The following is a 26,926-nucleotide window of genomic DNA, read 5'->3' as shown; positions in this document are numbered from 1 at the left end:
GTTTCTATCGCCCCAAAACGCAAAATAAAACAATCTCGCGCCATGTTCCTAGTGTGAGTGTGCTTCCGCGCTAGTGTCAGTTGCACTGTGACGTTTGTTGTGTTGAAGTACTTCGGCGATGGCGTTTAAGTGTAAACATTGAACCCACGGCTTGCGAAGAGCACTAGAAAAGCAGTGACCTGATTTTCCGCTAACTGGCCGTTGTGTTGTTGTCGTCTGCAACATTGTAGCTGTCCTTCGACTAGCAATCTGGGACCACCGTGTTCATCTATCTTGTTGGCTGGTTACAATACATGGTTGCGATAAGAGAGTGGTGCGTGTGGTGCACGTAACTGATGAGTGTTCTTTTTTTATTGCTGATGTGCCATTCCACATAGGGAGGAAGACACCCGCCACAGGGAGTTTTGATTAAGCTTTTGCATGATTGTCCTAAAGAGTGTGGCTCACAAATCATACAGTCACGTGCGGTTCCGATTGAATCGATTTCTGCAAACTTGGTTGATGTTAATATGGCCCATCATCAGTACCAACCAGAACAGCAACAGCAGCAACAACAACAACAACAACAACAGTATCAATACCAACCGATATCAGAGTATCACAGTCCTGCGCTGGATTATGGACATCCGATAGTATCGACGATTGAAACTTATTGGCCTCGGTACCAATATTTGGATTCGCATACAACGCAGAACGCCAATAGCAGAACTCGTAATAACCACCATTACAGCCGATATGAACAATATCAACAGTTCGGCACGCGTAACACTTTTGTAACGTCACCCACACGTCCACTGAGGTATGTTTTCTTGAACGTCGTATGAGATTCTTCTTCTGATTAGTATTTGACTTACTAACGTGGCTCGCTCTTTATCCGTGCCAATGGATAATCGTTCGAGGCCGGATAAACGGATAACACGGATGATACGTAATGTACTGTACAATGTTTATTGTTTTAGAACAAGTGTCCTGTTTTATTCTACTTTGTGGTACATTATTGCACAAGCAATCTACTATTTTTATTTGAACTTAAGCGTGATTTACACATAGTCTTGATTTTTGGCTCCTGCAGATTTCCTTCGAACCACTATTGGCCATATCGCATTGTGCCTATTAATTGATGGTCTTCAACTTGTTTTTCCCCCATAGTAGTGTAAATAGCATTGCGTAAGAAAGGCACGCTGACATATTGTTCCAATTTGGGACTGTTACTTAATCGTTAGAAATTCGGGTTAGAAATGTGAATACAACAACATTGCTCAATGTGACTACATACCTTATCGTACCTATGATTATATTTATCTAATGCATTTGTTTTCCTCTTTTTCTCATTTCAGGTAAGAAATCTTCAAATCGGCGTAAAGAAAAAACTGGCCAAAAATGCATCATATCACCTTAGCAGGAAGCTACACCCAGTAGGAGATGATTAGTAGCGAGCATAAACTGTCGTTTAATAAGCCAAACGGAATGGCTGTTTGTTCGGCTGTGAAGTAATGTACGACGTGTATAATCGTCTATATAGATTAGAAGAAGAAACAGTCGACAGCTGCACCTTCTTTTGCCCGGGGTACCCGTTATCGTTAGTGCGAATTTCTAGAATTGTAAACATTACTGATGTGTTACTGTGTAGTCGCAAGAAGCCAATGGCGCCAAAAAGGTGGCGCCTTCTTTACGAAAGTAGCAAGGGTACCGACACCGATAGTTCCTTTACCATGCCATGTACCACAGTCACATGAAAGATCACCAATATTATTTAACGATTAACAGTTCAAACAATGGCAATAATTTATACTTTTCGTAACGGCCAGTTTGAATCGAAACAATTGAAGCCTTTACAGGAGTTTATTTGTCAACTCGCGTATGGAGCTGTCATTTCTGAGTAGCACGGATTAACGGGTTGACGCACTGTTGTTTATTACAGTCGTTGCCGCTAAATTTTTGACAGTAGGCATCATCTCGTAATCACTAATTTTTGACAGTTACCATCAATTTTTAGCTCGTAGCCACCATTTTTTTTTTGCCTCTTAGTCACGCACTTTGGTAGCTCATTCATACATTTGTGTATGTACACAATATCTAGCGAAATGAACTGTGACTACGAGAAAAAATTTAGCGGCAACGACTGTAAATCAAATTTCTACACTGTTATACAAGGATTAAAGCGGAAATTCAGCGTGAAAAGTTATATCGTTTTAAGATGAAATACCTAGAAAACAGTCGATTCTATAAACAAATCGTAAGGTTATGTTGTCTTTAACAACACGTAATAATGATTATTCATCAACAAATTAAATACTCTTAAAGAAAGGCTCAGGAATGAACCATTCCTTTACTGCGTGTACATTCATCGGCATCGTCTCGTTGCACGGTTTCATTCAGTGCCAGCGCGAGTACTGTTCATATCAGCTTCTAATATGGGGCCACCTTGTTGATGGGTTCCTCCTGTGTGCACAACGAAACGCGCCAGGGGTGAGAATCGACTTACTTAAGATCGTGTAGAACAAAAAAGAAAAAAAAATCGTTCTGTGTCGGTGGAGAACGTAAAAGCAAGAAAAGTAAACATTTGTTATCAATAATGTAACAATTTCTACAATTTCCGGGGTAGCCGCTGTCGACTCGCTGCACACATATAAAGTGGAACGCAGCCACATCTGCGCGTGTTCAAGCTTACATCCGATGTATTAGAGAGTGGATGTGAGAAGATGCAAAGTTGTTAGAAGTTAGAAGAAGCGAGAGGGAAAGATCGTATTACAGAGGAACAGGGACAGTAGTGGTGGCGTAGACCGGGGTTGGGTTTGGAAGATTATGGTTTCATTCATAAAAATATGGCATGGTAGTTGAATTGAGTTAACGCATGAACATGTTGGTTTATGCTGCTGCTTGCTGTTACTGAATGAAGCTAACCATGCTGGGTAAGAGGGAAAGAGAGAAGAAAGAGTAAATGAAAACCCTTTTTTTCTTTAACTTTGCTCTTCCCGTACGACGCCGTTCCTAACTTAGCGTTTAGTAGTAGTACTAGGTGTAGATTTCTATTTCCTGCTCCTCGGCGTGCGTCTTTACAAACGTAACCGAAAATCCCAAAATACCCGTTTGGGCGTCTTCCAACGCTTGTGCCATCTCAGCCAAACTGAAATGAATGGCCACCATCGCACCCGTACCGTCAAACGTGTGATGCACGATGCATGACGCTCAAAACTCCGACACAAATTATCTCAAGCCAAGAGGAAGCGGCAAGCCAACAGAGTCTGTATGCGAGTTTGCGTCAAATTATTAAGTGGCATTAATTCCAGCACACACAGATGCGCGAACCGTCCGGTTGGACAATCTTCAAACACGGGTGGCTTGGCTTTTTTACAGGATTTTGCGTCCGCTACCGCCATCGTCTACTGACGCGATCGTTCTGACAAAGGTGATCGTTCTGAGTTTAAAAAAAATGAATAAAACGTTTCAAATGCACTGACTTTATGTGCTCGTTTAAGGAGCAAAATCTCACATATACAATTCTAACGAATGCTCCACTGCCGGCTTGCATAAGTAGCTCCGCCACCGTTCGGGTGAGTGAAGAAGCATGCTACAGGAAGGGATTTTTTTATTGAAAACAGAGAACCTGCTATTTTAGCGCTCAACGAACACACTTAACACGCAGACATCGTGGTAAGATTGTTTATTGCATTCTGGGCTGAACTGCATTCCAACGTGTGCATCTTTGAAAGATCCTGTTTTTGGCCGTAGTAAAGTGAAATACAACACAACAAAATAACAAAAAAAAAAACAAGATCAACTCATGGGAATAGCTTGAGGCGACCGCCGCATCGGGATGGGAGCGATTTATTTTAATTTTGTTATGTCCGTTGGTTGCGTTTTGGAATGGAAATGGAGTCGTTTTATGATGCGCTTTCCAGATTGAAGTTGAGTTGCAGAATGAAAAATATTAACTTTACATTTATTCTCGAATTTATTTAATGTGACAGGTCTTGAGCTACTTAACATACATACTCTTTGCAGGGGTAACTTTCAACGGGTTTTGGTAATTTTTTTCGTCATTTGTCTGACTAGCTAATGTCCATGACCCGAAAGGTATTTGCCATACTCTTCAAGTATTGCGCCTAGTTTTCTAGCTGACATATTATAAATTAGTTGGAAAATATGATTTGAACATGAAATTAACTATCATTGCAAAATAAACTTGAAATAATTTTGTTTTTTTTTGTAACGACTAATTTATCACTATGATCTTTATTGTTTGTCAGAATATTCTGTTGTAGCTCATTTGTCAAACGATTCCGTTTTGAACTGTCATTTGTGAGTAGCACGGATGAACTGTCATCCGGTTCATAAACTACCCGTATAAACGGAGTCGCAGTGAATTCTTAGTACTTAATTTTATACCTAATTGCACGGTACTAAGCACTTTCAACATTTATATTTATAAATTTATTTAAACTTTTTGAGTAAAGTTTTATCGAAATAATTTTTAGATTCGTTAAATATAATTTGTTTTCGCGAATATTTAAGAAAACGTCAATTATTAATGTATCGTGAAAACATATTCAACGCACGCGGACCGACACCAACCAGAAACTTTAAATTGCGAAGGTTGAAATATTACCACTTTCATACGCGATTGTTATCCGCGACCACACACACACACCGAACCGAAGCGGATGGAAGATGAATGCACATTGCTCAGCACTTTGTTGCAACCCAGTACCATTATATACACCGAAGAGGGCACAACAAGGGGAGGCAGCTCCAGCGCAACAATGCATTTCGCCGTTACAATGTTTGTCAATGCGGGTTTCTTCTTGTTTTGTATTTTTAAGCCCATTCATTTTTTTTAAATAAGCTAAAAATAAACGTAGACGGATGTATGTTTACGTTGACAGCAGGAGATTAAATGAGGTCACCATTGATCCTGTTTGACGACATGATCGACAACGTCACGGCACTGGGCAGATTGCGATTGCACAAAATGCAAACATTCTACGCGTCTCCGATTCATTTGCCTGCATTTGACCGATGTCAATGGTGCGTTATGCTAATAGAAAGCGTTATTCATTTTCGCGGTCAGGAAATGCTGTTGCACGGACGCGCAACACGCATCACACGATGAAATCGCGCGAACGTTGGGGCGAGGAAAGTTGGCTCAGCGATGACAACATTGTAATGGATACTTTTTTTGTATTCTGGCCAGTTTACAGCTGGAACACATGCGGGTGGCGTTTGTGTGCCCGGGACGATACCGGCGATTGGGGGTTGTGCATTGTTATTTCACACAACACAAAACTGAATAGCGGAAATGCAAAACGGCCACCGTTTGCATTTGCATGTATGGCTGCACCTTACGGCAGTGTTGAATTGCTAGGAGAATAATATTTCACAAAAAAACAAAAGCAAAGCATATGATATGCTTCATGCAGTTTAACTGAATGATATTTAGATTGAGTAGTTAATGGTTAGCCTTTCTATTGTCATTGTAAATTTCGCACTAAATTTAACAATGTTCTTACACAGTCAAAGTTCCCCAGAGTGCTCAACGTAAAGATTTAAACATCCAAGAACTCAATCAGTTCATCTATACACGGGAAGATCATTACAGTTCTTGACGGGTTTGGTTGTCCGGTGTCATTCTTCTTAGTAATTACTAACTACGAATACAGAATGGTTTGAACACACATTAGTTTAAATCCATCCAATAGTATTGTATCGCAAATGCTACGTAAATGCAATGTTAGGCTTTAAAAACATTTCCTTCGCGGCGAACTCTCCCATGTGGCGACGGAATGTGGCCTTTGAATTGGAAATGAGCAAAACACCATCTCCAGACAATCGTCTTTTGCCAGAAAGAAGGCCTCGTAAAGGCTTCACTTTCCAACTCCCTTTTTCCTCCTCCCCTCGCTCCCCGCCGCCCATGGGCGCAGGTATCGGAATGGAGGGAACGGGGCTGGGCGGTGTTCCCGTTTGTGGTGACACCGTTTGCGGGCGTCGATGTTTGCGCATTCCACACCAGCGTATGTCAGCTCTGGAACAACGCTGACGACTTACCGAGGACTTCGTCGCATTCCGAAACAGTCGAGCCAGAAGGTTCGCCTGCCTTCCTTGAGGGCCTTCGTACACGCTTGATGCGTGTGCTGCATTGCATTTCAAAACCCAACCGTCCGATCGACACCAAGATTCACCTCAGTAGGGTTTTTTTTTGTTGTTGTTGTTGTCGGCTGTCTAGCGGTGGGCCATCACGACGCATCTCGGGATGTTGACTGTCTGCCCGAAGTGCAGTTCTGTCCCATTACTCTTCTCACGTACACGCGAGTAGGGCCTAGTGGACGTACACGTTCTGATGCAAAAACCAGGATGACCGGGAACATGTTTTTCTGGAATAAGGTCGCGCTGGGTAAGATCACTGAAGCACAGTGGGCTAATGGGGATTACGCGTGTCGGCTAGACGCCCAAGGGACACGACGGTTCCCACAGTTCTACACTGCGCGAGCTAAGCAACAACACAAAAGTCAAACTTTCTTCAGTCAAACAGGTCTTGCTTTTACTGTCTTTTCGAGCGTTATCAGTTGGTTTGCTGTCTTCCTCTCCATTTCGCAGCATCATTCCGCCGACATCAGGTTTTCGTAACGCTTCGCGTCCAGGATCAGAAGTGCTGAAAATAAACCCCAATCCCAAGCTACGATCGGACGGGTTTGTGCTGGCATTCGTTTGTGGTTGCCGCCATGTCTTGGCTAATGTAACGGTTTCTTGCATAGTTTCGCCATGGTTGTTGGGGAAATTGCAGGCTCAGTTGCGTGTATTCCCCGTAGCCGATTGAGTTTCCGATACGATCGTATGTACATTGATGGCAGCAGAACCTGGAGGCAAACATTTTGCGGGCTGTGAATTTTAATGGATGTCCGCCATTTTTTATTGCAGCATATTCTGGGAACGAACCGGGACATAGAACGACACGTGACTGGTGCACAGTAAGCGCACGCTAGCGTGATTCCGGCGAGAAGTGAATTTACAGTACAAATTTAGAAAGCGGAACTTCCTTATATTGATCTGTGACGTATGATAAGGCTATACCGGATGAGTGATGGCTGCATTCTTCTGTCCACCTTCGCCTGAAGGTGGAAGGTGGAAAGAAAGCATTAAACAAATAGTGGGGCGTGTTTCCATTCGGTTAGTCACGGTGGAAGTGTATCTTAGCTACGGTCAGTCAGCGATACTACACACATGAAGGCTATTAATCATGGCGTCTTACATTCTTGAAGAATTCGGTGATACTGATGGCACAACAGCTGTCAGAGTGGAGTCATCATAGAAGCATCGTGTGAATAAAAAGATACAAATCTTCATCAGTAAGAATAAAAGTTGCAGAGCAACCCTTGCTCGATGATTCAACGATGGTGTCTAGTTCTGACGCATCGGAAATGCCACCACAATGGTATGCACTCCTCCCTCGACCAACGATGGCTAATATTGGCAGCGAATAGTTGTTGGAATTCGTGTTGGAATGTCAGTGTACAGTACAGTTTTAATGTATTTGTTTATGCAATCATTGCGACTAGCTTCCGGTTCGTTCACTAGACCAGTGTGCAGCCATTGTCCCTAATGTGCGGGAGAATGTGGCGAGGGACAAGCGTTGAGGAGCGTGTGTACATACGCTGGATGCAGCTCTTTAAACCACTGAATAATTAAACATAGTGCTTTGCAGAAAGCAGGAAAAGAAATCCCATTACTTCTGCAAACGAAGATGCGGAGAATGCGAATGCGAACTTCGTTGAACTGACAACGGTAAATAAGTGAAAATAAAGGACCGTGTGTAAGAGCCGCGTATCTCGTCGGCGGAATCGTGAGCAATGCTGCGAAACCCGGTACATACCATTGTCGTGACCTCGGTCGATGAGGCAGCAGAGAGATTTTTTCCAAAAACCCTTCGCGAGGCACCCAACGGTAACGAAGATCGAAGACGATCTTGGGTTCTTGGTGGATCCTACGTACGGTTGAAGAGATGGTTTGCGTCCGCCGCTAGTGATGCTCGCGGAATGCGCTTTGTTGCGGTTGTCTTCGCCGGGAAGTATCGAAAGAGGAGGTGGTCGGCTTCTTCTTTGCACACAACCATCGTCCGCAACATGGGAGGTTTCCCGGGACGTCTTCTGCGACCGTGGAAAGACTGATCGTGCGAGACGGCACGGTGTGGAATTTCACGTTCTGCAAGTGGGGTGCTTTCGGGTGCCCACGAAGTCATATTAAGCGAGATCGAATCGTGCGATATACAACGAAGAGGCAGTTGACGGTTCCTGCAAGGCCGAGATGCCGGCAGAAATGGGACGCCGGACAGAAGCCGGGGAAACGGTGCGGTGAAATGACATCAACAGCCGATGCGCAAACATCCCGCCACACTCCAACATGCGCGCACACTCGATCTTTTCCGCTGGAGGTGTAGCATTGGGAGAAGAAGAAGAAGAAGAAGAAACCTACCGCCACGCGTAGACGGGCTCTAGGGGGTGAAAAGTGGCCAGAAGAAATGGAAGGAAGAAACGAGAGAAAGAGAGAAAGAAAGAAAGCGGGGTGGAGTGGACAAAGTGGAAAGCATAAATGACGCTGGGAGTCGAACTATGTGCGCGGCTGCGTCTCTCACTCTGCTGTATGTCGCCCGGAAAGAGCACCATCCTCCGTACACCAGTTCATTCACTTTCGGTCGTTCCTTTTCTTTGTTTATTTTTTGAAATATTTCCACGGCCGTGAAACGTGCTACCATGCGCCGCAGTGGACTTTTCGCGAACCTTTCGACGAAACGTTCTCTGCCGTTGCTCATTAACGGATCGTTTCGCGGATCTTTTTGGCGTAATTATGTGAAGCAGCGATTACGCTTTGCTGGAGAATTGAATCGAAGAACGGAACTTATCGATCTCGCGTTTGCTCTACGCTCTATTGATGGACGCCCATCACTGTATGGATGGCGTAGAGATGTTCATTCTCTTACCTGGGGATGAAATTAAAAACGAACTCCTGAAGAACCTGGAACTGGAAGTCTTGTTCACATTATCAAAGCGCAATAATTAAAGTCTTCTAAAGAGTGAAAAGTTGTGATTGTTGCTCGTAAGGTTGTTATTTCAATATTCATCGTAATGATTCCAAGTCAGATTCAGAACCAAAAACCAGATCCGATTTTCATGACATAGCACTGATTTAACGTATCTTCGATATCGGATCTCAGAACCCTGCATTAAGCATGCGTCTTCCGCTGGAAATGCATACTACAATGGTAGCAGAGTTCGAAAACCCGTTTCATTAGTCGATCAAATCGAACCACACGCTATACAAACCCGTTATGCGCGTTCAGCGCTGGAATGCTGATCTTTTCGAAATTGCCTCCCTGCGGCACTGGCTCGCCGCGTTGTGAGTTCCAGCGCAGAGATCAACCAACCGGCAGCTCCAGACCGCGCCGGCCCACAACAGCATCAAGGTTCGCCGAACGTTGGATTTTATGCTTTCTTCTTCGTGGGTTGTTTCGTCTCCCGCTTTACGATTGCGGCGATCCCGACACACTCGGACCGCGCGAAAACCTTATCACGCTAAACTCTCGCGTTGCGGCGCCCAGTGCGGATGAATGAAACGCAGAAGCGCACCCATGAATGGAGGGCCCTTCTACTGCTTCTTCATTTTTCCGCAGATCGTGGCGAAATCTTGACAGCATCCGCGATCGGGACGTGTACCACACATGTTAATCGGTACGGGGGTTTCAAAAGTCAATTCATGAAGTTGGCGGCACCCTCGAGCCGGCCGCTGGTAGCCATCGGCGCCCTCCGTCGCCTGTGCTGTGCAAATCTGTTAAGTGTTATGTTTCTTCGCTCTTCACGCAAATGTGCTTCGGATCTTCTTGGACCACATACAGTTGCTGATTTTGACGAATTCGCATATGCCTGCCTACCCTCCTCTATCTGTCGGTGGTAACGGACGAAAAAGGCCATAAGACATAATGGAGTCTACGAGGGGAGTCGCAGATCGTTGCTATACTCTAAACGGATGTCACGTCCATGGCTGAGTGTCTTGGATCGGAGCCCTTGTGTTTGTGTATGTGGATACATCTTAGCAGGAGGCAGGAACTCTAGAAGAGACCCCACAATGCTCTTGCGCATGACGGTGAAAGAGCAAAGCAAAAGCAAAACTAAAAAATAAACACATCTTTCTGCATAAAGTTTTCTTCAGCCATAGTGCTGCTCGCGACCTCCCCTAACGTTTTCTTTCCAGCGGTAACTGTAAGCGAGCGATAGAGAGAGAGAGAAAGAGAGAGCGGGCTGGGTCGCAGCCATGTTTTTGCAATGAGTGTGGGCCACTACAATTACTACAATCGCTGCACATTCGCGTTCGTTAGCGGCCGCTCGTGTTCTGTGCTGCAGCGTATGTGGAGGGTTTACTTCCGGGCTGGACCGGAAACCCGACGTCATTTGTAGTTTGCTCGTCAAAGATCGGCGTTAGAACCAGTGTGGTGTAGACGGGTTCAGCGAACAGACACAGGCATAGATGTCACAATTTTATAGAGTTAGTGAAGCAGTGAAGGCACAGTGAGTTTTACGCACAAGCTAACATTCTTTTCGTTGCCCTTTTGTATTACAGTACAACGGCCAAAATCGTCATCAGTGGTATTCCACAACACGCCAAGTTTGACGATATCGAACCGCTGCTGAAGCCATACGGCAAGGTGGAACACTGTGAGGCAGGTACTAGCAAAGATCCTAACACGCAGACCGTCCATATCACCTTCGAGAATCACGATCAAGCACAGAGGTAAGTGTATCGTGGCACAAAGCCATCCACATTTTGACTAACGACAGGGTGTTTTCCTCTTCACCATTTTGGCTACTACCAGGGCGGTGTCGGGATTAAACGGGGTCGATTTCGACGGTTCGAAGCTGCTGGTGGAGCTATCGGAGGCGAACAAACAGGCCCGCAGGGCGCAGCGTAACCGATCGCAGTACGGTGCAGGCATGCCCGGTGGTGGTGGTCCCGGTCGCCAGACCGATTTCCCGCTGCGTGTGCTGGTACAGAGCGAGATGGTCGGGGCGATCATTGGCCGGCAGGGTAGTACGATCCGGCACATTACCCAGCAGAGCCGGGCGCGCGTGGACGTGCACCGGAAGGACAACGTTGGTTCGGTCGAGAAGGCGATCACAATCTACGGCAATCCGGAAAATTGTACGATGGCGTGCAAGAAGATACTGGAAGTGATGCAGCAGGAGGCCAACAGCACGAACAAGGGTGAAATTTGCCTCAAGATCCTGGCGCACAACAATCTGATCGGTCGCATAATCGGCAAGAGCGGGAACACGATCAAGCGGATAATGCAGGACACCGACACGAAGATCACCGTCAGTTCGATCAACGACATTAGCAGCTTCAATCTTGAGCGTATCATTACCGTGAAGGGCACGATTGATAATATGTCCAAGGGCGAAAGCCAGATCAGTGCCAAGCTGCGTCAGAGCTACGAGAACGATCTGCAGGCACTGGCCCCGCAGAGCATCATGTTCCCGGGTCTGCACCCGATGGCGATGATGTCAACGGCCGGCAATGGAATGGGCTTTACCGGGCGTACGGGTGGCGCGACGGCAAGCGGTGGCAGCGGTGCCGGCATGTACCCGGGCTCGAACTTCCCGATGTATCAGCCACCGGCCGGTGGACCGGCCGGGGTACCGCCCGGCACGAGCGAGGTGCAAGAGACTACCTACCTCTACATCCCGAACAATGCGGTCGGTGCCATCATCGGTACCAAGGGACTACACATCCGTAACATCATCCGGTTTTCGGGTGCATCCGTGAAGATCGCACCGCTCGAGGCAGACAAACCGCAGGAACAGCAAACGGAGCGTAAAGTTACCATTATCGGCACACCGGAGGCCCAGTGGAAGGCGCAATACCTGATCTTCGAAAAGATGCGCGAGGAAGGCTTCGTGTCCGGTACGGACGATGTTAGATTAACTGTGGAAATTTTTGTACCAAGTGCACAGGTAAGCCTTCTGCAACCGTTATGAATGCGATGTCCTTACGGAAATTGTTTGATCTTCTCACAGGTGGGAAGAATAATTGGCAAGGGTGGACAAAATGTGCGAGAGCTGCAGCGTGTCACTGGTAGCATAATTAAGCTGCCCGAACATACCGCTAGTGCGCCTGTGGACGAAGAAACGACAGTACACATTATCGGTCCCTTCTTCAGTGTGCAGGTAAGTGTACAGTTACTAATGCAAAATAGTGTTTTGTGCTACTTCAGTTACATTTGCTGGGTATGTTCTGTTGATAGAATAAAACGTACAACCTTTAAACAAACCAATTCACCTGCTGGCTTTCAGACCAGTTCATGGTCTGATTTAATAATTTTATACTATCATGTGCCACCATTGTGCTATCATATGCTGGGATTCTATTATGCGTCATTTTCTTACCGTATCATCTGCTGCATTTGGTTTGATTGTCGTTCGTTTTCTTCTATCATTGGAAAATTCTCTCTATTGAATCGACACTTACCTAACATAACCTTCTTACCGCAGTCGGCACAGCGGCGTATTCGTACGATGATGCTAGCCACGAATCCGCCGCCGGTCACCAAGCGACAGTCGACTCAGAAATCGAAGGATCAAACGACGGGAGGGGCATCTTCGCCTGCTGCTGGTGTAACCGCAGCCACCACCACCACCGCTACCGTCAGCGCCAGTACGACACCACCCCAGCAACAGTCGTCCAGTACAAACGCGTAATCAAAATGTCGTCCTGCGCCGGAAGACGACAAAGATCGGGAGTGAGTAAAGCAACCAGCGGCAAAAATAGCAATAGTAGCACACCCTCAACCACCATCAACAGCGTGCAGTGCGTGTGTCAGCAGATGCGCGGAACGGGAAAAGAAGAGGCAGAGCAGGATGATGTGTGGAGCAAAATGTGCGGGTGTTGCCCGTAACCCAGCGAAACCGAAACGGGTCGCGTATCCTAAATGGAAGAAGATGAACACAAATCATAACGCCAAATACATCACCAATAGTAGAACATGCAATAGCCCCGGCAAAGCGCAACCACGGGAACCCCTTCCCGAGGGAGTTCGCTTGACCTATAGAGAGAGATTGAGAGAGAAAGAGAGCGGTTAAAGGTGGTACCATGCCCAACACCGTGATCGAACGTTTCACCTTTCCCATATGTTAGCATTATGAATGTTGTTATATTTACTCTATTACTCTATTTTGTCTGTTCCTTGTTCAATACACGCAACCCTTTATGCAATAGTCAAAGTTGAGGTCAGCGCGATTCCCTAAGGGTATCACCACCATTAGCCTCATTAAACTGGAGAGAAATGCCGAGAAATGTGTGTGGAACGTGTGCAACCCATGTGCGCGGCCAATGCATTGTTGTAACAGTGGTCGGACAACCGTACCAGGCACCTTCCACCGCGACCGGCAAATGTTATTTCTCGTACAATCGATCAACTACAGCAAACCATAATCAAAATAGCCAACCAATCTAAGTCTTAGATTCCGCCCAGTAGCAACCGCGTCAACGTCAGCCTAACAGTTCAGCAGCCTCACCCTCACCCTCAGCAAACAGCTAACCAGATTCATATGAAGATTCCCGATCGTCCGCATAAGAAACATCAAGGCAAACATTTGAAACTGTTCCACAACAAGCAAAAAAACACTATAAATTGTATGTAATAAGTCATATGCAGAAATAGTATGTAAGAAAACCATCCTCCAGAGCCATAGCACTGAGCAGTGTTATGGTGGAGATAAATAGATGCTGTTGGATCCTAACAATTCGCTCGGATGTGTAAAGTGCCACAGATTGTAGGGAAGAGAAAAACATCTTTCACTAATCAGGCTTTCCCAACGAGATCGATAAAATTATATATATATTGTAGCATTATAGAAAGGCAGCAAAAAAAAAAACCCTCTCCCCCGATCAACGAAACCGAACACACTCCGTACAAGGGGGCAAAAGACGTCAGACAGGTCAGCGAATCAGACGGCAAACAAATTTTGCAAACCATTGGTGGGAAGTAATATGCAAACACCATCGGAACATTCCCCCTTCTTTTCACACCAATGCAAAATCTCTACCCGCGACAAAAAAAAATGAATGCGGGGAAAACATTTGCGAAACGTCGATCATTGGAGTTCTTGTTGGAAAGCATACGTGTGCGACAAATGCAACTCCTGCAGCAAAACCATTCAAATCCACTAAATGTGCGCCGAATGACGTGTACTACCATCATTAAGAAATCGGTTAGAATCGGAAGAATGAAAGCAAAAGCCAATACAGTTAAGGTACTATGTTTAAGCTTGTTGAAAACGTGCGTGTTTTTTTTTTTGCTAATTTATTCAGTTGATGATAGGAACTTGAGTTCATGCCAACTATTGAGGGGCGCAGTGGAGTGTTGTGGTAGGATAACGCGATAGGTGCGGAATGTGGAGTGTATTGTATAAGTGTCGATGGGATATGTTTTTGTCTTGTCTTAAACGATCGCGCAATGAGAGATTTAAAACTTTAGTGTGTAATGTTTTTTTTTGTTCATCTTAGAGAGAGAGAGAGTGGGCGAGTCGTTTTGTTTTAAGACCGTATGTATGTACGACAGGTGTAAGGGACACTGATGGGTGTATATGCGTGCATGCGATTAACCAGTATGCACGGAAGATGCATGATTGTGGCAACGCTAATGGTATAGTTTTACGAGAGATGCTGTAGTAGCTATGGTACAAAAGCGAAGCGACGAGTATTAACAGGGCAGTGCGCTAGGGCTGCACTTTGCCGGCCGATACGCTGTTGTGTATATTTTGTCTTAATGGTCGAGCGGTGCGCATCCTACTCACACACCGACCAGGGCGCGGGTTGGTTTTATAGAGTTCCTGCTGTGGGCGGATCGGATTTTGTTTGCTTTTTTGCCTTTTTCCAAGCAGCCACGATCAGCCGTGCCACTGCCGTAACCTTCTCTCCCCCCCCTCCCTCCGGGAAGAGGAGGAAAAATCTCAGCTGCTGGAATAACTCGCTCGATTGCGTGTCACCTACCGCGGTTGATTAGGAGGCCACCGATTGTGTCAGCAATCAGCAGCTGTAGGGAACCGTAGTACAGCACAGTTGGGAGATGTTACCTCAGCTGTAGTCGAATATGCTCCGGAAGGAGCTGCCCATTCGTGTAGGTGGTTGACCAAAGACTGTCGGATAAAACCGACTATGGATGATGTGTTTTGTTTTGCTGAATACCAATGAAACAGTTGGGCGCAGGACTGTGCAGGAGAAAGTAGTTCTCATTTGTTTGCTACCTCAACAGTGGGGCAGTGTCTGGACACGGTGCACTGTGTGGAAGCGTGTTCGTGAAGTGTACAACTGGAAAAAGGGGAGGGAGGGAATGACCCGTATTCTTAGCAGTCGCGCAAGAGAAAACCCATCCACCGATAGGTGATGGTTGCAATGAAGTTGCCATCAGTAGGACGAGCGGCATAAACGCCCTCCGCGCGCATTAGGGCAGTAGTATAGGTAGGACGTTGTATGGCCCATTTTAGTAGATGAGATAAGATGATACACTGTCGCAGGGATGCGGGGTGATTCCAGCAACAATCATTGATTGGTAGCGTTTGTTGTGTCGGTCACCGGCAAACTGAATGTAACGGGCATGCCTTATTAACTATTTATTACGAAAAAAAACGACGGACGTTAAGCGAGAGTAGAGTGAAGATTTGTATGTATGTATGTATGTGTGTGTGTGAATGTATGTATGTATAGAAGGGACGCAAATGCGTGTGTCGGAGATGTGGAAACGCGACGATGAAACTGCGGCTGAATGTGAATTATCCCACGCTTTGTAACCTCCGGGAAGCAAACCATCCATTCGTAATGGTAGTGTAGTTTTAGGGCACGCCGCAAAACAGTACCGTAAATCTGTCATATCAGAAACGCCAAGACGTCTATTGAGGCGAAGAAAGCAGTGGAACGCACTGGAACGAACATAAGAAAACCCAATACCTCACGATAAAGTGCATTACGTATCCCCATCCCTTGATGTACCAATATAATCGATTCTGCGGGTGTGCACTGCCCAGGAGTGGTCCTCTGGATTGTCGATTTCCACACCACGGGTACCGAGGCCCAGGGAAGGAACGCCAGGGCTAGCATTTAACGTGCAGCGGTTAGCAAGGGCGATACAAGGTATGCAACGAATTTGACCTCTTACCTCGAATGCGTCAAGCGCGCGCATATTGCCGCCCCGATCCTCGATCGTATGTCAGTAGGGGTCTTGCTACCCAACCTAAGCAAAGCGATCATTCATCTTTTTAGGACATGTAAAAAGGTACCATAAGTATTATGTGCTAATGTAACCGAATAGTTTCAGCAGCACATAATCTCGTTAGGAAGGTTTTGTACGTACGGCCACAACGTCGTTATGGCATTTGTACGTTGTTAGGACGGTTTTGTACGTACGGAAAGGTTTAGAATTTGTATGTGTGTGTGTGTGTGTGTGTGTGTGTGCGTGTGTGCGCACGCACGATCTTCAGTGTTTGCCATCTTGTTTGCTTAACTTATTGTTGATGGAGTGTCCGTAAGTGCGTACGGATTAGACGTAAAGTTGTTAACACTGTTGTCCCCCCTCCCTTTTATACATACTAGCCTTGTTCATACTGTTAACTCCTCCATTTTGTGTACTAGTGAACTGTTTATTTCTCACTCTAATACTCGCCCTTTTATCTCTTTCTGTCCGGTGGAAGCTGATCTGTTATTCCGTACTGTGTGCGCGATTTGTGCAGATGCAGTACAGGATGTTAACTATCGAGTAATAGTTTACTCGATCACATGGCAAAAGAGATAGAGAAAGAGAATGGAAGAGAAGAGTTTTAAGAATAGGAGACGTATAATCAAAATAGTTTTGTTTCCCATTTGTAGCTCTGATGTTTTGTTTTTTTTTGTTTATGTCATACATAGTCTTTCTAATTATATTTACACCACAACATAGACCCAACAGCACGGTTAGATTGCAAAAGGATTCTTCCACAACATTGTATACCGTTTACATACATTAACACCAGGCAATAGATGAAACGTGCAGAAGCGTGTTGCGTCTCCATCAACATACACTGGCAAAAAAAAACAATAGAATACTAATGATAATGTTTGCAACAGTGTATGCCTTCAATTCGTTATGGCGCTTTTTGTTAGTAGTCTTTGCATATAGAATCGTTTGCTTAATTCAAGTCTCGTTGTGCTGAAGGGAACAAAAAGGGCCAGGTCTAAGAAAATGTTGCTGAAGCAGTTTATTTTGGTGCAAGAGGCACGAATCGATTTGTTTCATGTTCGAATGTTCGCCGCAACAAAGCTAACCATCTTGACATAGTATTGCTTCACCTGGGAATGAAAGAAGAATGTTTCATGTTCATGTTCCCTGTTCGACATATATTATGCAAATGTTGCCGCAACATTTTCATACACCAGGCCCTAAGGCGAACATATGCGTAGCTTCCGTTCAGTACGTTTTAGTGATAGTTAGAATGAAATCGGTTAGGGTGCGCGCTTGAACGCAATTTTTAACATGATGCGAGGAAAAACAGATGAGTGGGCGTCATTTGTGGATAAACACACACACACTCGAACAAAACACAAACGGCAAAACTACCTTTGGCTACTTTTGGGCGGGTCACAAGTTTGATTTTATGAAAATAGGCGGTGGCGGAATTTGTCAACGGCGCAGGGCTTAAACAAACAAAAAAGCACATTTGCATTTTGAGGAACATTTAACGCACGCATACTGGCGCAGGAAATTTTGCAAAAGCAACACGAAATCAACCATGCAACCAGAAGCTCAGGTGGGGAAAAAGTGTATAAAGCAAAACATAGTGAGCCGTTAATCTGATAGGCAAAGCTGCAAACCCTAGCTCTGCAACTGGGTTTGGAAAACAAATCATACCACTAATTATGTTTGTACATGATGGTTGAAAGGAGATACAGCTATATGGTGTTCTGTACTATAGCACTCAACACTCACATCGGTTGGCCGCAACAATTCCAAATCAACTGAAATGAAATGTAAAAATAATCACGAATAAAAGCAGAAAGCGAATGCAAGAAAGAAGCAGAACATGCAAAACACACAACTAGACGTGTAAAAAGTAATGCTAATGAGGGAAAAATACTAAACAAAAGCACTTCCAGCTCACCGAAGCGCATGTGCTAGTGTGATTGCATGGGTTTCGCAACAAGCGGTGAAAAAGGAAGAGAATTTTGCATAAAATGAAGAAGGAGCAGTAAACAAAGTATAAAAGAAATGCAACTCGCGTAAAAATGATGAACACTGACGCATTTCAAGATGGCGACTATGAACAACATTTAGGGCACTGTTGGACTGACCATATGTGGTGAGAAAAAGAAAACCAAAAGAGTGAAACAAACTAAAACAAAAATTGAAACGTGTGACGTTTGTTGGTTTGTATGTTTGTTTGTTTGTTTTTTGTACTATTTATAATTGAAAAGCGTGCACGCAAGCGGTTGCGCAACCACTTAAAATGAAGATAAGCGGTTACGTAACAAACAAAGAGATATGGAGAGAAATAGAGAGAGAGAGAGAAAGAGAGAGAGAGAGAGAGACACACACAAAAGGCAGACCGGTATGTAATGTGTGGTGCATGTGAAAAGTGCTTTCGAGACGTTGTATCAAAGTAAGCGATGAATTTGAACTGGGGACGTTTTCGCATTTGTACAGAAATTGGCAGCATACAAACGGTATCGAAACGTCTGCAAAGGAAGTAACAAGTAACACAAGAGAGACAAAGTGACTAAAATCAATTGTTAGATTTTTTTATTATATATATTATATTGAAAATATATTATATATATATATACACGTGTATATTTGGCGAAAAGAAGAAACAGAAAGGTATGCAAAAAAAACTGAGCACTCACGTTAGCACGGCGAAGACAAAATGGAGACGCCCGTTCGTTTGTAGCGTTGGCCCACAGCCACAAAAACCGTTTTAAAAAGTCTATTCTAATCGAGAACAAAAGTGAGTGCGTGTGAACGAGTGAGAGTTGACGGCCGAAAAATGTGCGAAGAGAGAGAGAGAGAACATAGAGAAAAAAAACAAATTGTAAAACGGAAGAAAACAAACGGTACGCAGTGTGTTGTTTTTACGCTCCCCATCCATCGCCCGGTGGCGTTGATGTGTTGATAAACAGTGATTGCGGTGGTGATGATGATGATGAAAAGAGAAAAATAAGGGGAAATTGTGAAGCAGATGATATTTAGCTAACAACTTTACTATTTATTACAAAATACTAGAGGCTATAATATCGTTGAATATTTGTAATGCAAAGACAGGTACGGACACGTTGGTGGAATGCGTAAGGATGCGTGAAACAGGACAAAAAATCGAAAGGTGCAAGCAAGGAAAGCTCGCTATATTTGCATTAGTGCGTGTGTCTATTGCGTGGAGAAGAGTGCGTAAGTGCCGTTTTAGTTGTGTGTGAAAACAGTGCAAAACCTCCCCCCCCTCCCGGTACAAGAAGACTCGAAACATTCGAACCGCTCTACTAATCTTTCTGAAAAACAAATCACGACTTTTACTTTCCCTGCATTGCTGAAATATTCGAAGGATATCCAAACGGTACCAAAAAACTAATTGAAACGAGCGTCCTTGTTTCTTTGGATAGGCCAACATTTTGCGCAAAACAGCCTCAGCAAACCGTCGTCCGATGCGTTGGAGAAGTAAAACAAAATTACTTTTAACTTATAACACTTAATCGTACAGCAGACAGAGTGTGCCACCTTTAGACGAGTTGTCCGATGCTGATCAAGGGATGCTCCTTCCAAAGAACGACTTTTAATGCGTAAATTGCGTACGGTGGTGTTGCGTTATATTAATGCTTCCTTCCGGTGTCGCGGTATGATACAATGTCCTTTTTCCCTCTGGTGCGACAGTAACGTCGTTCCGGGGTGGGTGAAACTAAAGCAAAACAAACAAGAGAAACAACAGCGAAAGCTTGAAAGCTCAGCTTAATTAAGGACGTACCTTAAGTTTAAGGGTTTAGTTTAGAAAGAGCGCGCGCGAGCGAGAAAAAGAGTATTTCGAACGGTCAGAAGTCTGGTGAGGTGTTTAGTATTTCCAAGTGTTGTGATATGACGAGGCATTAGCTTATCAGGGGAAGAGTATGTTTGTTTGTATTGTTGGGTTAAATTTAATGATGTACAGAAGTATCTGTATCTTTCTCCTCGCTTATGTGGATTTTGGTTTATTTGTTGTTTATTGTTTTTTTTCGCGAGTGCTTTAACGTCTTCCCAACGGGGGGAAAGTAAGGAAACCCATTCTGGCCAGTTTGTGAAGGGTGATCATTTCCGCGCACAAGCACTACATCTAGTGTCTATTATTGTGACAAGTAAAATATTTTTTTGTTTGTCCTGTTTCATAACATGGAGATGGTTCGAAAGTAATTTTGTTTTTTCAATACTAAACCCAAAACGCCCTTGATGTGAAGTAGTCCACACGCAGACGCATCTAAATTTCAATTCAAGCGAAGAATATAAACGCATCATGCGTATAGTTGATTTTTCATCTACTCGATACCTCGTCATCTTACTGTTGGGAAAACCCTTTTTGAATCTATGTTTTAAGGTAAACGCGCAGCACTACACATCCGTGCCGAGCAGCCCTGTTTCTTGGATGTGAATATTTTTTTCCACGCGCAACATGCTTATGTTAACGCAGCATCAATGAAACAATTCAACCCCCAACTAGATGATCTTCAAGGAAACCCTGCAGCAAAAGAAAAGAATAAACACATACACACACAATAAAGTCGTACCAAAGTCTTAAGGCAGACAAAAGGGAGCGCCATTACTGATGGTTGCTTTGCTCAAGTCCAAGCAATTTCCCAAACGGAACACATCCCTTTGCAAAAGACCTGAGATTAGCCCGCCACCTCCCCTGGGGGGAAGCTCATCACGCACGGGACATACACACACAAAAAAACAACCCACGTGCATTGGCGAACACCAGATCATTAATCTGTGTTGTTAATTTTCACTTTACTTTATGGCTCCGCGTCAACACGAATCGAACTCAACTTCGACCAGTAGAACCTGAATACCTCCTCGTAAAAAAAGAACAAATAATCCGCCACTAACTTGGTTTGAAAAAGGGTAGAAAGATATGTTGAGGTAATATACACACAGACACACCCTTTACCGATACATACCTAGATAAAAGTCCACGAGTTGATATTGAAATAGCAGAAAGCACAAAAGTCACTCTTGTCAAGTCGAACAGCAGCAATGGTGTATGGATGTTAAAGAAACCGTCTAGCTCAGTAACTCTCACAGCACACGAATAATAGAGCGAATTCTGATCCGGCACAAGACAGAACTTGATCTCGAATATGCATATGAAAAGCAAACAACAAAAATATAAAAATACAACCGCGTATGAAAAACAACAAACAGAAAGAAAGAAAGAACGAAAGAGAGAAAGGAGAGAGAGAGAGAGAGAGAGAGAGAGAGAGAGAGAGAGAGAGAGAGAGAGAGAGAAAGAGGAAGATTGAAGGAAACACAATTTCAGAAACAAAAACAGAAACAACCGATATGGTGGTTGAACACCGCCAGGACAAGCAAGTATGCACTGCCAAACATAAGCAGAAACAAACAATCGGAAGAAAGAAGAATCATAATGAGAACATAAGTGCTTTGCTACTGAACCGTACCGCGACAACAAAAAAAAAACAAAAAGAAAGTGCAAGCAAAAGGAAAACGCTAACACACAGCCCTCAACTACTTGAACTTAGAAATAGAAGAAAATGCTAAATGGAACATTAAACAAAAAAAACGCGGAAACAACAGCAAAAGCAACAAGTAAATAATGAAACATTATAACACAACCCTCTGAGACAAGGTGATCGGACAGGTGAATGGGAAAAAAACACTATTCTTAATTGGCAATTATGAATAAGGCTATGAGTTGAGTAACCACAAAAATCGTATGATTATTCTCACCCCGAAAAAATACTGCAGAGATTTACTGGGAGCAAAAACAAAAAACAAAAAAAAATTACGAAAACTCAACTGTAATTTAACGATAAAAATGATGTTAGTTGGTAAATGGAAACAGTTCTGAAATTGCTAAAAACTGAGTGTGTTACAGTTATACTAACCGACAAAAAAAATGGTCAAAAAACAACAAAAAAAGAAAACAAACGTACACAAAAATAATCCATTTATTTAGCAAAAACAAACTTTCGAACGTTCTATTTGCTGAAACATTTAAATTGAAGTCACATTCAAACAAAAAAAAAACAAAACCAACAACAGGAACAAAAAAAAACACTTGAATAGACAACAAATGGATCATCATCTTCTACAAGTTGCAAACGTTCTATGCATAAACTGGAAAATCATTATTTTTCCCCCAAAAAAATCCAAAAACTAGACGGGTTGCACAGACGATTGGTAGTTTGTAATGCTTTTATCATTTAATATAATTGTATAACCGTTCGAGATACATTAAAAAAATAGCACTTAACACTTCTAGGATAATCCCACACACTGAAACACAGTCCCTAATCGGCGTAGTTAATGTAGCGGCTCAGCACGCACTTTGGATGAAAATGGTCGAAGCAAAAGTACATATAAATATATAACATAATACACTCTCACTAAGCAGTAGATGATCACCTTGTCCCAGCAGCAGCCGTAGATCGAGGAAGGAGCAGACAAGAACGAAGAAGAAGAAATATTAAAAAAAAACATGGAAATAGTAATAGTAAACAGAAGCAAACAGCGGAATGGAAACTGTTTGTGTACAAACTGCGACACCCGTTTACCTCAAGGTTTTTTTTTTAATAGAAATATAAAGAAAAAATAAGGATGAAAAGCTTACATTTGAAGACATTTTAAACGAAAACAAACAAAATTCATACAATATGTAACAAAACTTCTATACAGAAGCTATGGAAAACGATGAAACACAAGCAAGGGAAGGTGCAAAAGTATCTTATAAAAACATAAATATTTAGGCGTGTAAAAGAAACTACCTAACCATAAAAATTGCAGCAAAGAAGCAAACGAAACAAGAAATAATAACCTCCAAAAACACGAAGAAAAACACACAACACACACAGAACAAAAAAGGATAAAAATTTCACATAAAAAAAGTTGAAATCACACAACAAATGCAAAATTAAATGCAACTCGATGTTTAATAAACAAATGGCCGCAAATTTCTAGTGACAAAAAAAACATATATGTGACAAAAGCTCATGTACACACCTTTCCCACTTACTGTAAAATTTACAAACATGCAAAACCATTGTTGTGAATGCCTCAAATATATAAAAAAAAACAAACACTAAATATGGAAAGCAAACAAATATCTTAAAATCAAAATCACTGAAAAGCAGAAGGCGCGGAGATTTTCCGATTGAGTTTAGCAAAAGCATTCAGCATTATTCTGTATGTGTGTGTATGTGTGAGTGTGACCGATTCCCCCTTTTCTCTCCACCATTTCTCCCCACTTTATCTGTACTTTGGCGTTAGTTGTGTTAGTTGATACATCTTGTAGAAGAGAAAATTTGCTAAAATTAGAATATTTCTGCAAAAACAAAAAAAGCAACTGCATTAGTCAGAAACAAAGGGTTACACAAAAGGAGAACAGTAACAAAAAATACGTTTATGATTTAAATTTTCATTGCAGCTGGAAAAACCCCAAGTATAAACAATAGGAATTGGAGAATGGAGATTAAATATAAATTTTTCACTTAATTAAGTGTAATACAAAAAAAGAACACAAAAGCAAACAATGAAAAGACAAAACAACCACAAAAAAGTGAAAGTTTAAAAGAGAGAGAGCAAGAAAAATGCATTGCTCTGCTTACATACAAACAAAAAATTATATTTCGCTTCTTGCTTTTGCTATCAATCACTTCCTTGCCTTTACCCTACTTGTACTACCATTTAGATGCATGTGTTTTAAATTTAGTGCTTTAATTTCTTCGTACACAACCGGTTCCGTAAATCATAGGAAACGTTATTTTAGGGTCATAATGTGAGCTACAAAAATTATAAAAAATTTGCAAAAAATTAAGAAAAGAATAGAAGAAACCAACACGGAAACACAAATTCTTTTCGCTACAAAGATAAAATGGAAAAAAATGAAACAAAAATTTATAGCGATATGCCTTTTTTTCAAAAATCATGATAAAAAGTAGAGAGTAAAAGAAGATAAAATTCAATAATGGTTCGTATAGAAAGCAAAAATGGCACACACTACAGGCAAGCAGTAGATAAAAACATAAACAATACAAAAGGCATAGTAATGGTCAAGCTTTGTGTTCAAGTTTAGAAATAGGTTCGCCTCGCACACGAACATGGATAGGTACATTTGAATCAATGTTTGATTTAAAACATCAAACATCGTTTCACGTTAACACATATTATTTGTTTCTTGCTTCTTTTTTTGCATCGTACCAGTTCCCATTGTATTAGTTTATTTTCGTGTCACAAACCAAGAACTGGAATTGGAAAATGAAATTAGAACGCAGTGCAGCTATACACACAAACACATCAGTAAGTCCATCAAAGGGACATAGAAAAAACGATAAGCGGGAAAAGGTTTTCTATCAAAACAAGCTATCATTGTAAGTAAAAAAACATTCAAAAAACATAGAAGAACCACGCAAAAGAAGAGAGAAAGTAAGAAGGAAAAAAACACCCAAACCGGAAAACGGAAATGCATTTTATAGTTTGTTTGTAAAAGGAATAATTTAACATAATCTAGCTAGCTAGGAGGTCCAGCTCATAATACGCGTTTGCTTTCTTTTTCATTTAGTTCGTTAAGCGATTTAAGTTAAACAGAGAAGCAGTAAAACGTTAGTAAGGGGGTGTAATAAAATTGGCAAAACAAAAACTGCAAGCCAACCATCGCTATTTTTGCAAATAGGCACACTCGCCACCAGCTTTGTTTTGCTGCAACACAAAAAGGAGACTGAACTGTACAACACGCATACAAACCCAGATTTGGTGGCGTGTGTATAGAAAGTAATTGACGCAAACATAACAATAACAGCAACATAAAGTCCTCCAAAAAGGACTATTTTGTCAGAAATCATACAACAACAAAACAACAGCACGAAAGAACGAAAGGACGAAAAGCTCCAAGAAGGTGTGTACCAAATAGCGACTCGTTTGGTTTTGCCGTAGGTTCACCCGTGTTCGCCCGAACCATCTAACAAAAATATAAATCCCCCTCAAAGTTACTGTTACTATTATTATAATTTTACCGCGCGCAATCCGCAGCGGAGGGAGTAGGTAGAGGTGAAACAGTTCGTTTTCTTCCGCGCATTAGCGTCATCCATTTTAATTGGTTTTGCTTTCACCATTTACTACAACCCCATAGTTGTTTGTGTTCCTCTTGCTCTTCCTGCTTCCTGCTCTTCAATTGGAAACTGCACAATGGGCGTTAACAAGGTTTTTGTTTCTGAAACACACAACATAAATAACAGGTTAAGCGACGAACCCTGCCCAAAAAAAATCATCAAAATGAACACACTTGGCATACATTTCGTTTCGTTTCCCTCTCACTTTCTCTCTCCTGTTCTCATTGCCGTAACCGTTCATCGTCGTCGTTCCCAAATCCTCCCACCCCCCAAACCACCTATCCCCCCCTTCCTTCGTATCCGCACCCAACCACAGGGAGGGGGGAAGGAAAGAGAGGTGAATTTATGAGTGGATGAGTTTTAGGATATAATGCAAATAATTGACATGCCTGTGTGATAATAGTTTATATTCCTTGTCATTATCTGTATTTATATTCTTCCCCTCCAGCAAAGAAGGCGCTTGCGGCGGAAGGAAGGATGTATGGAAGGGGTGTTTGTTCGTTTTTTTTTTATTGAGGGGAATGTGAACACAGTGGTAGAACGGTAACGGAAAGGAAGGTCCTTGGTCGACCTGCGAGGCGTAAGGATATGGCAGCGGAAACCATCGATCGAAAGGAAAAGGAAGGACCTAGAAGCGAACAAACGGTGTGCGGAGTTGGTGGAGCCGTAGAAGGATGGAAAGAGGCGGGGCAAAAATGAGGGGAGGTAAAAGTAGTAGTTTTTTTTGTTTTTTTAATTAATATTATTACGGTTTAAAATAGGGCCAACAGAACCAACCATGCGTGAATCATGGGAAAGGGCTGAAAAAGAGAGAGAAAGGATTAAATTGGAGGAAAAATAGGGCAACTGTGAAACCGATATATATAAATATATATATTTGGACATATATATATATATAAAGGATGAAGATTTATATATACACCTAGCTTTAGGATGGTGAAACACACTGAACAGAATGCTTATTTCACTCGTATAATTCTTTAAAATTATTATTACTACTAAAAATTATAATTACTTGTAGCTATTACTATGTTTATTATTTTTTATCATCGTAATCATCATGACTATTATATTACTATTACACTTATAATCATAGTTTCCTATTTTGTTGTTTTCACCGGACAGCAGCTTAACAACTACATACAAACAAAAGAAGAAGAAAAAGATAGAGAGAAAGAGAAAAATAATCAGCAAACAACAAATGCAAGCAAATAACATATTTCTACCATACTTGACGCTATATATAAACATTATATTACCCTACACTTCGTACATAACCGGTGGTTGTGGTGGCAAAACAAAAAAAAACGGAAATGGAAGTAAAACAACAACAAAAATATACATTTAATTGTAAACAATTTAATTCACCTATGGGCTGACCTCAGTTAGGCTTGTCTTCGTACGGGAAACGTTTAAAGTTAAACGAATAAACATCAAAATGCGCATTATCAAAGCAACAACAACAACAACAACAAAAGCAAATGAGAATACAAAGCGCAACATACAGAAAAATAATTTTGTTACATTAAAAAACACACATTGCATTGCACTGAACAGT

The 26,926-nt window shown here is 42.5% G+C and overlaps 1 protein-coding gene across 6 annotated transcripts in view; it reads left to right on the top strand.

Moving 5' to 3' along the window:
- Positions 1-22,322, top strand: part of LOC128310406 (insulin-like growth factor 2 mRNA-binding protein 1) — a 64,770-nt gene extending 42,448 nt beyond the window's left edge. For 5 of the 6 annotated variants that reach the window (XM_053047042.1, XM_053047041.1, XM_053047038.1 and 2 more), the window contains 4 exons: positions 10,606-10,776; positions 10,859-11,996; positions 12,060-12,209; positions 12,534-22,322. In XM_053047042.1, coding sequence (XP_052903002.1) covers positions 10,606-10,776; positions 10,859-11,996; positions 12,060-12,209; positions 12,534-12,740 — 1,666 coding nt within the window. In that variant the 3' untranslated portion in view covers positions 12,741-22,322. Of the gene's footprint in view, positions 1-221; positions 800-10,605; positions 10,777-10,858; positions 11,997-12,059; positions 12,210-12,533 lie in introns of those variants that run through there. The other variant, XM_053047037.1, reaches the window with a different exon arrangement.
- The last annotated feature ends 4,604 nt before the right edge of the window (positions 22,323-26,926 follow it).

The sequence above is a fragment of the Anopheles moucheti genome, chromosome 2 (assembly GCF_943734755.1).
Source record: "Anopheles moucheti chromosome 2, idAnoMoucSN_F20_07, whole genome shotgun sequence".
In the NCBI taxonomy this organism is placed as follows: Eukaryota; Metazoa; Arthropoda; class Insecta; order Diptera; family Culicidae; genus Anopheles; species Anopheles moucheti.
The sequence above is the reverse complement of the archived record's forward strand: the minus strand, read 5'-3'. Positions and strand labels throughout refer to the sequence as shown.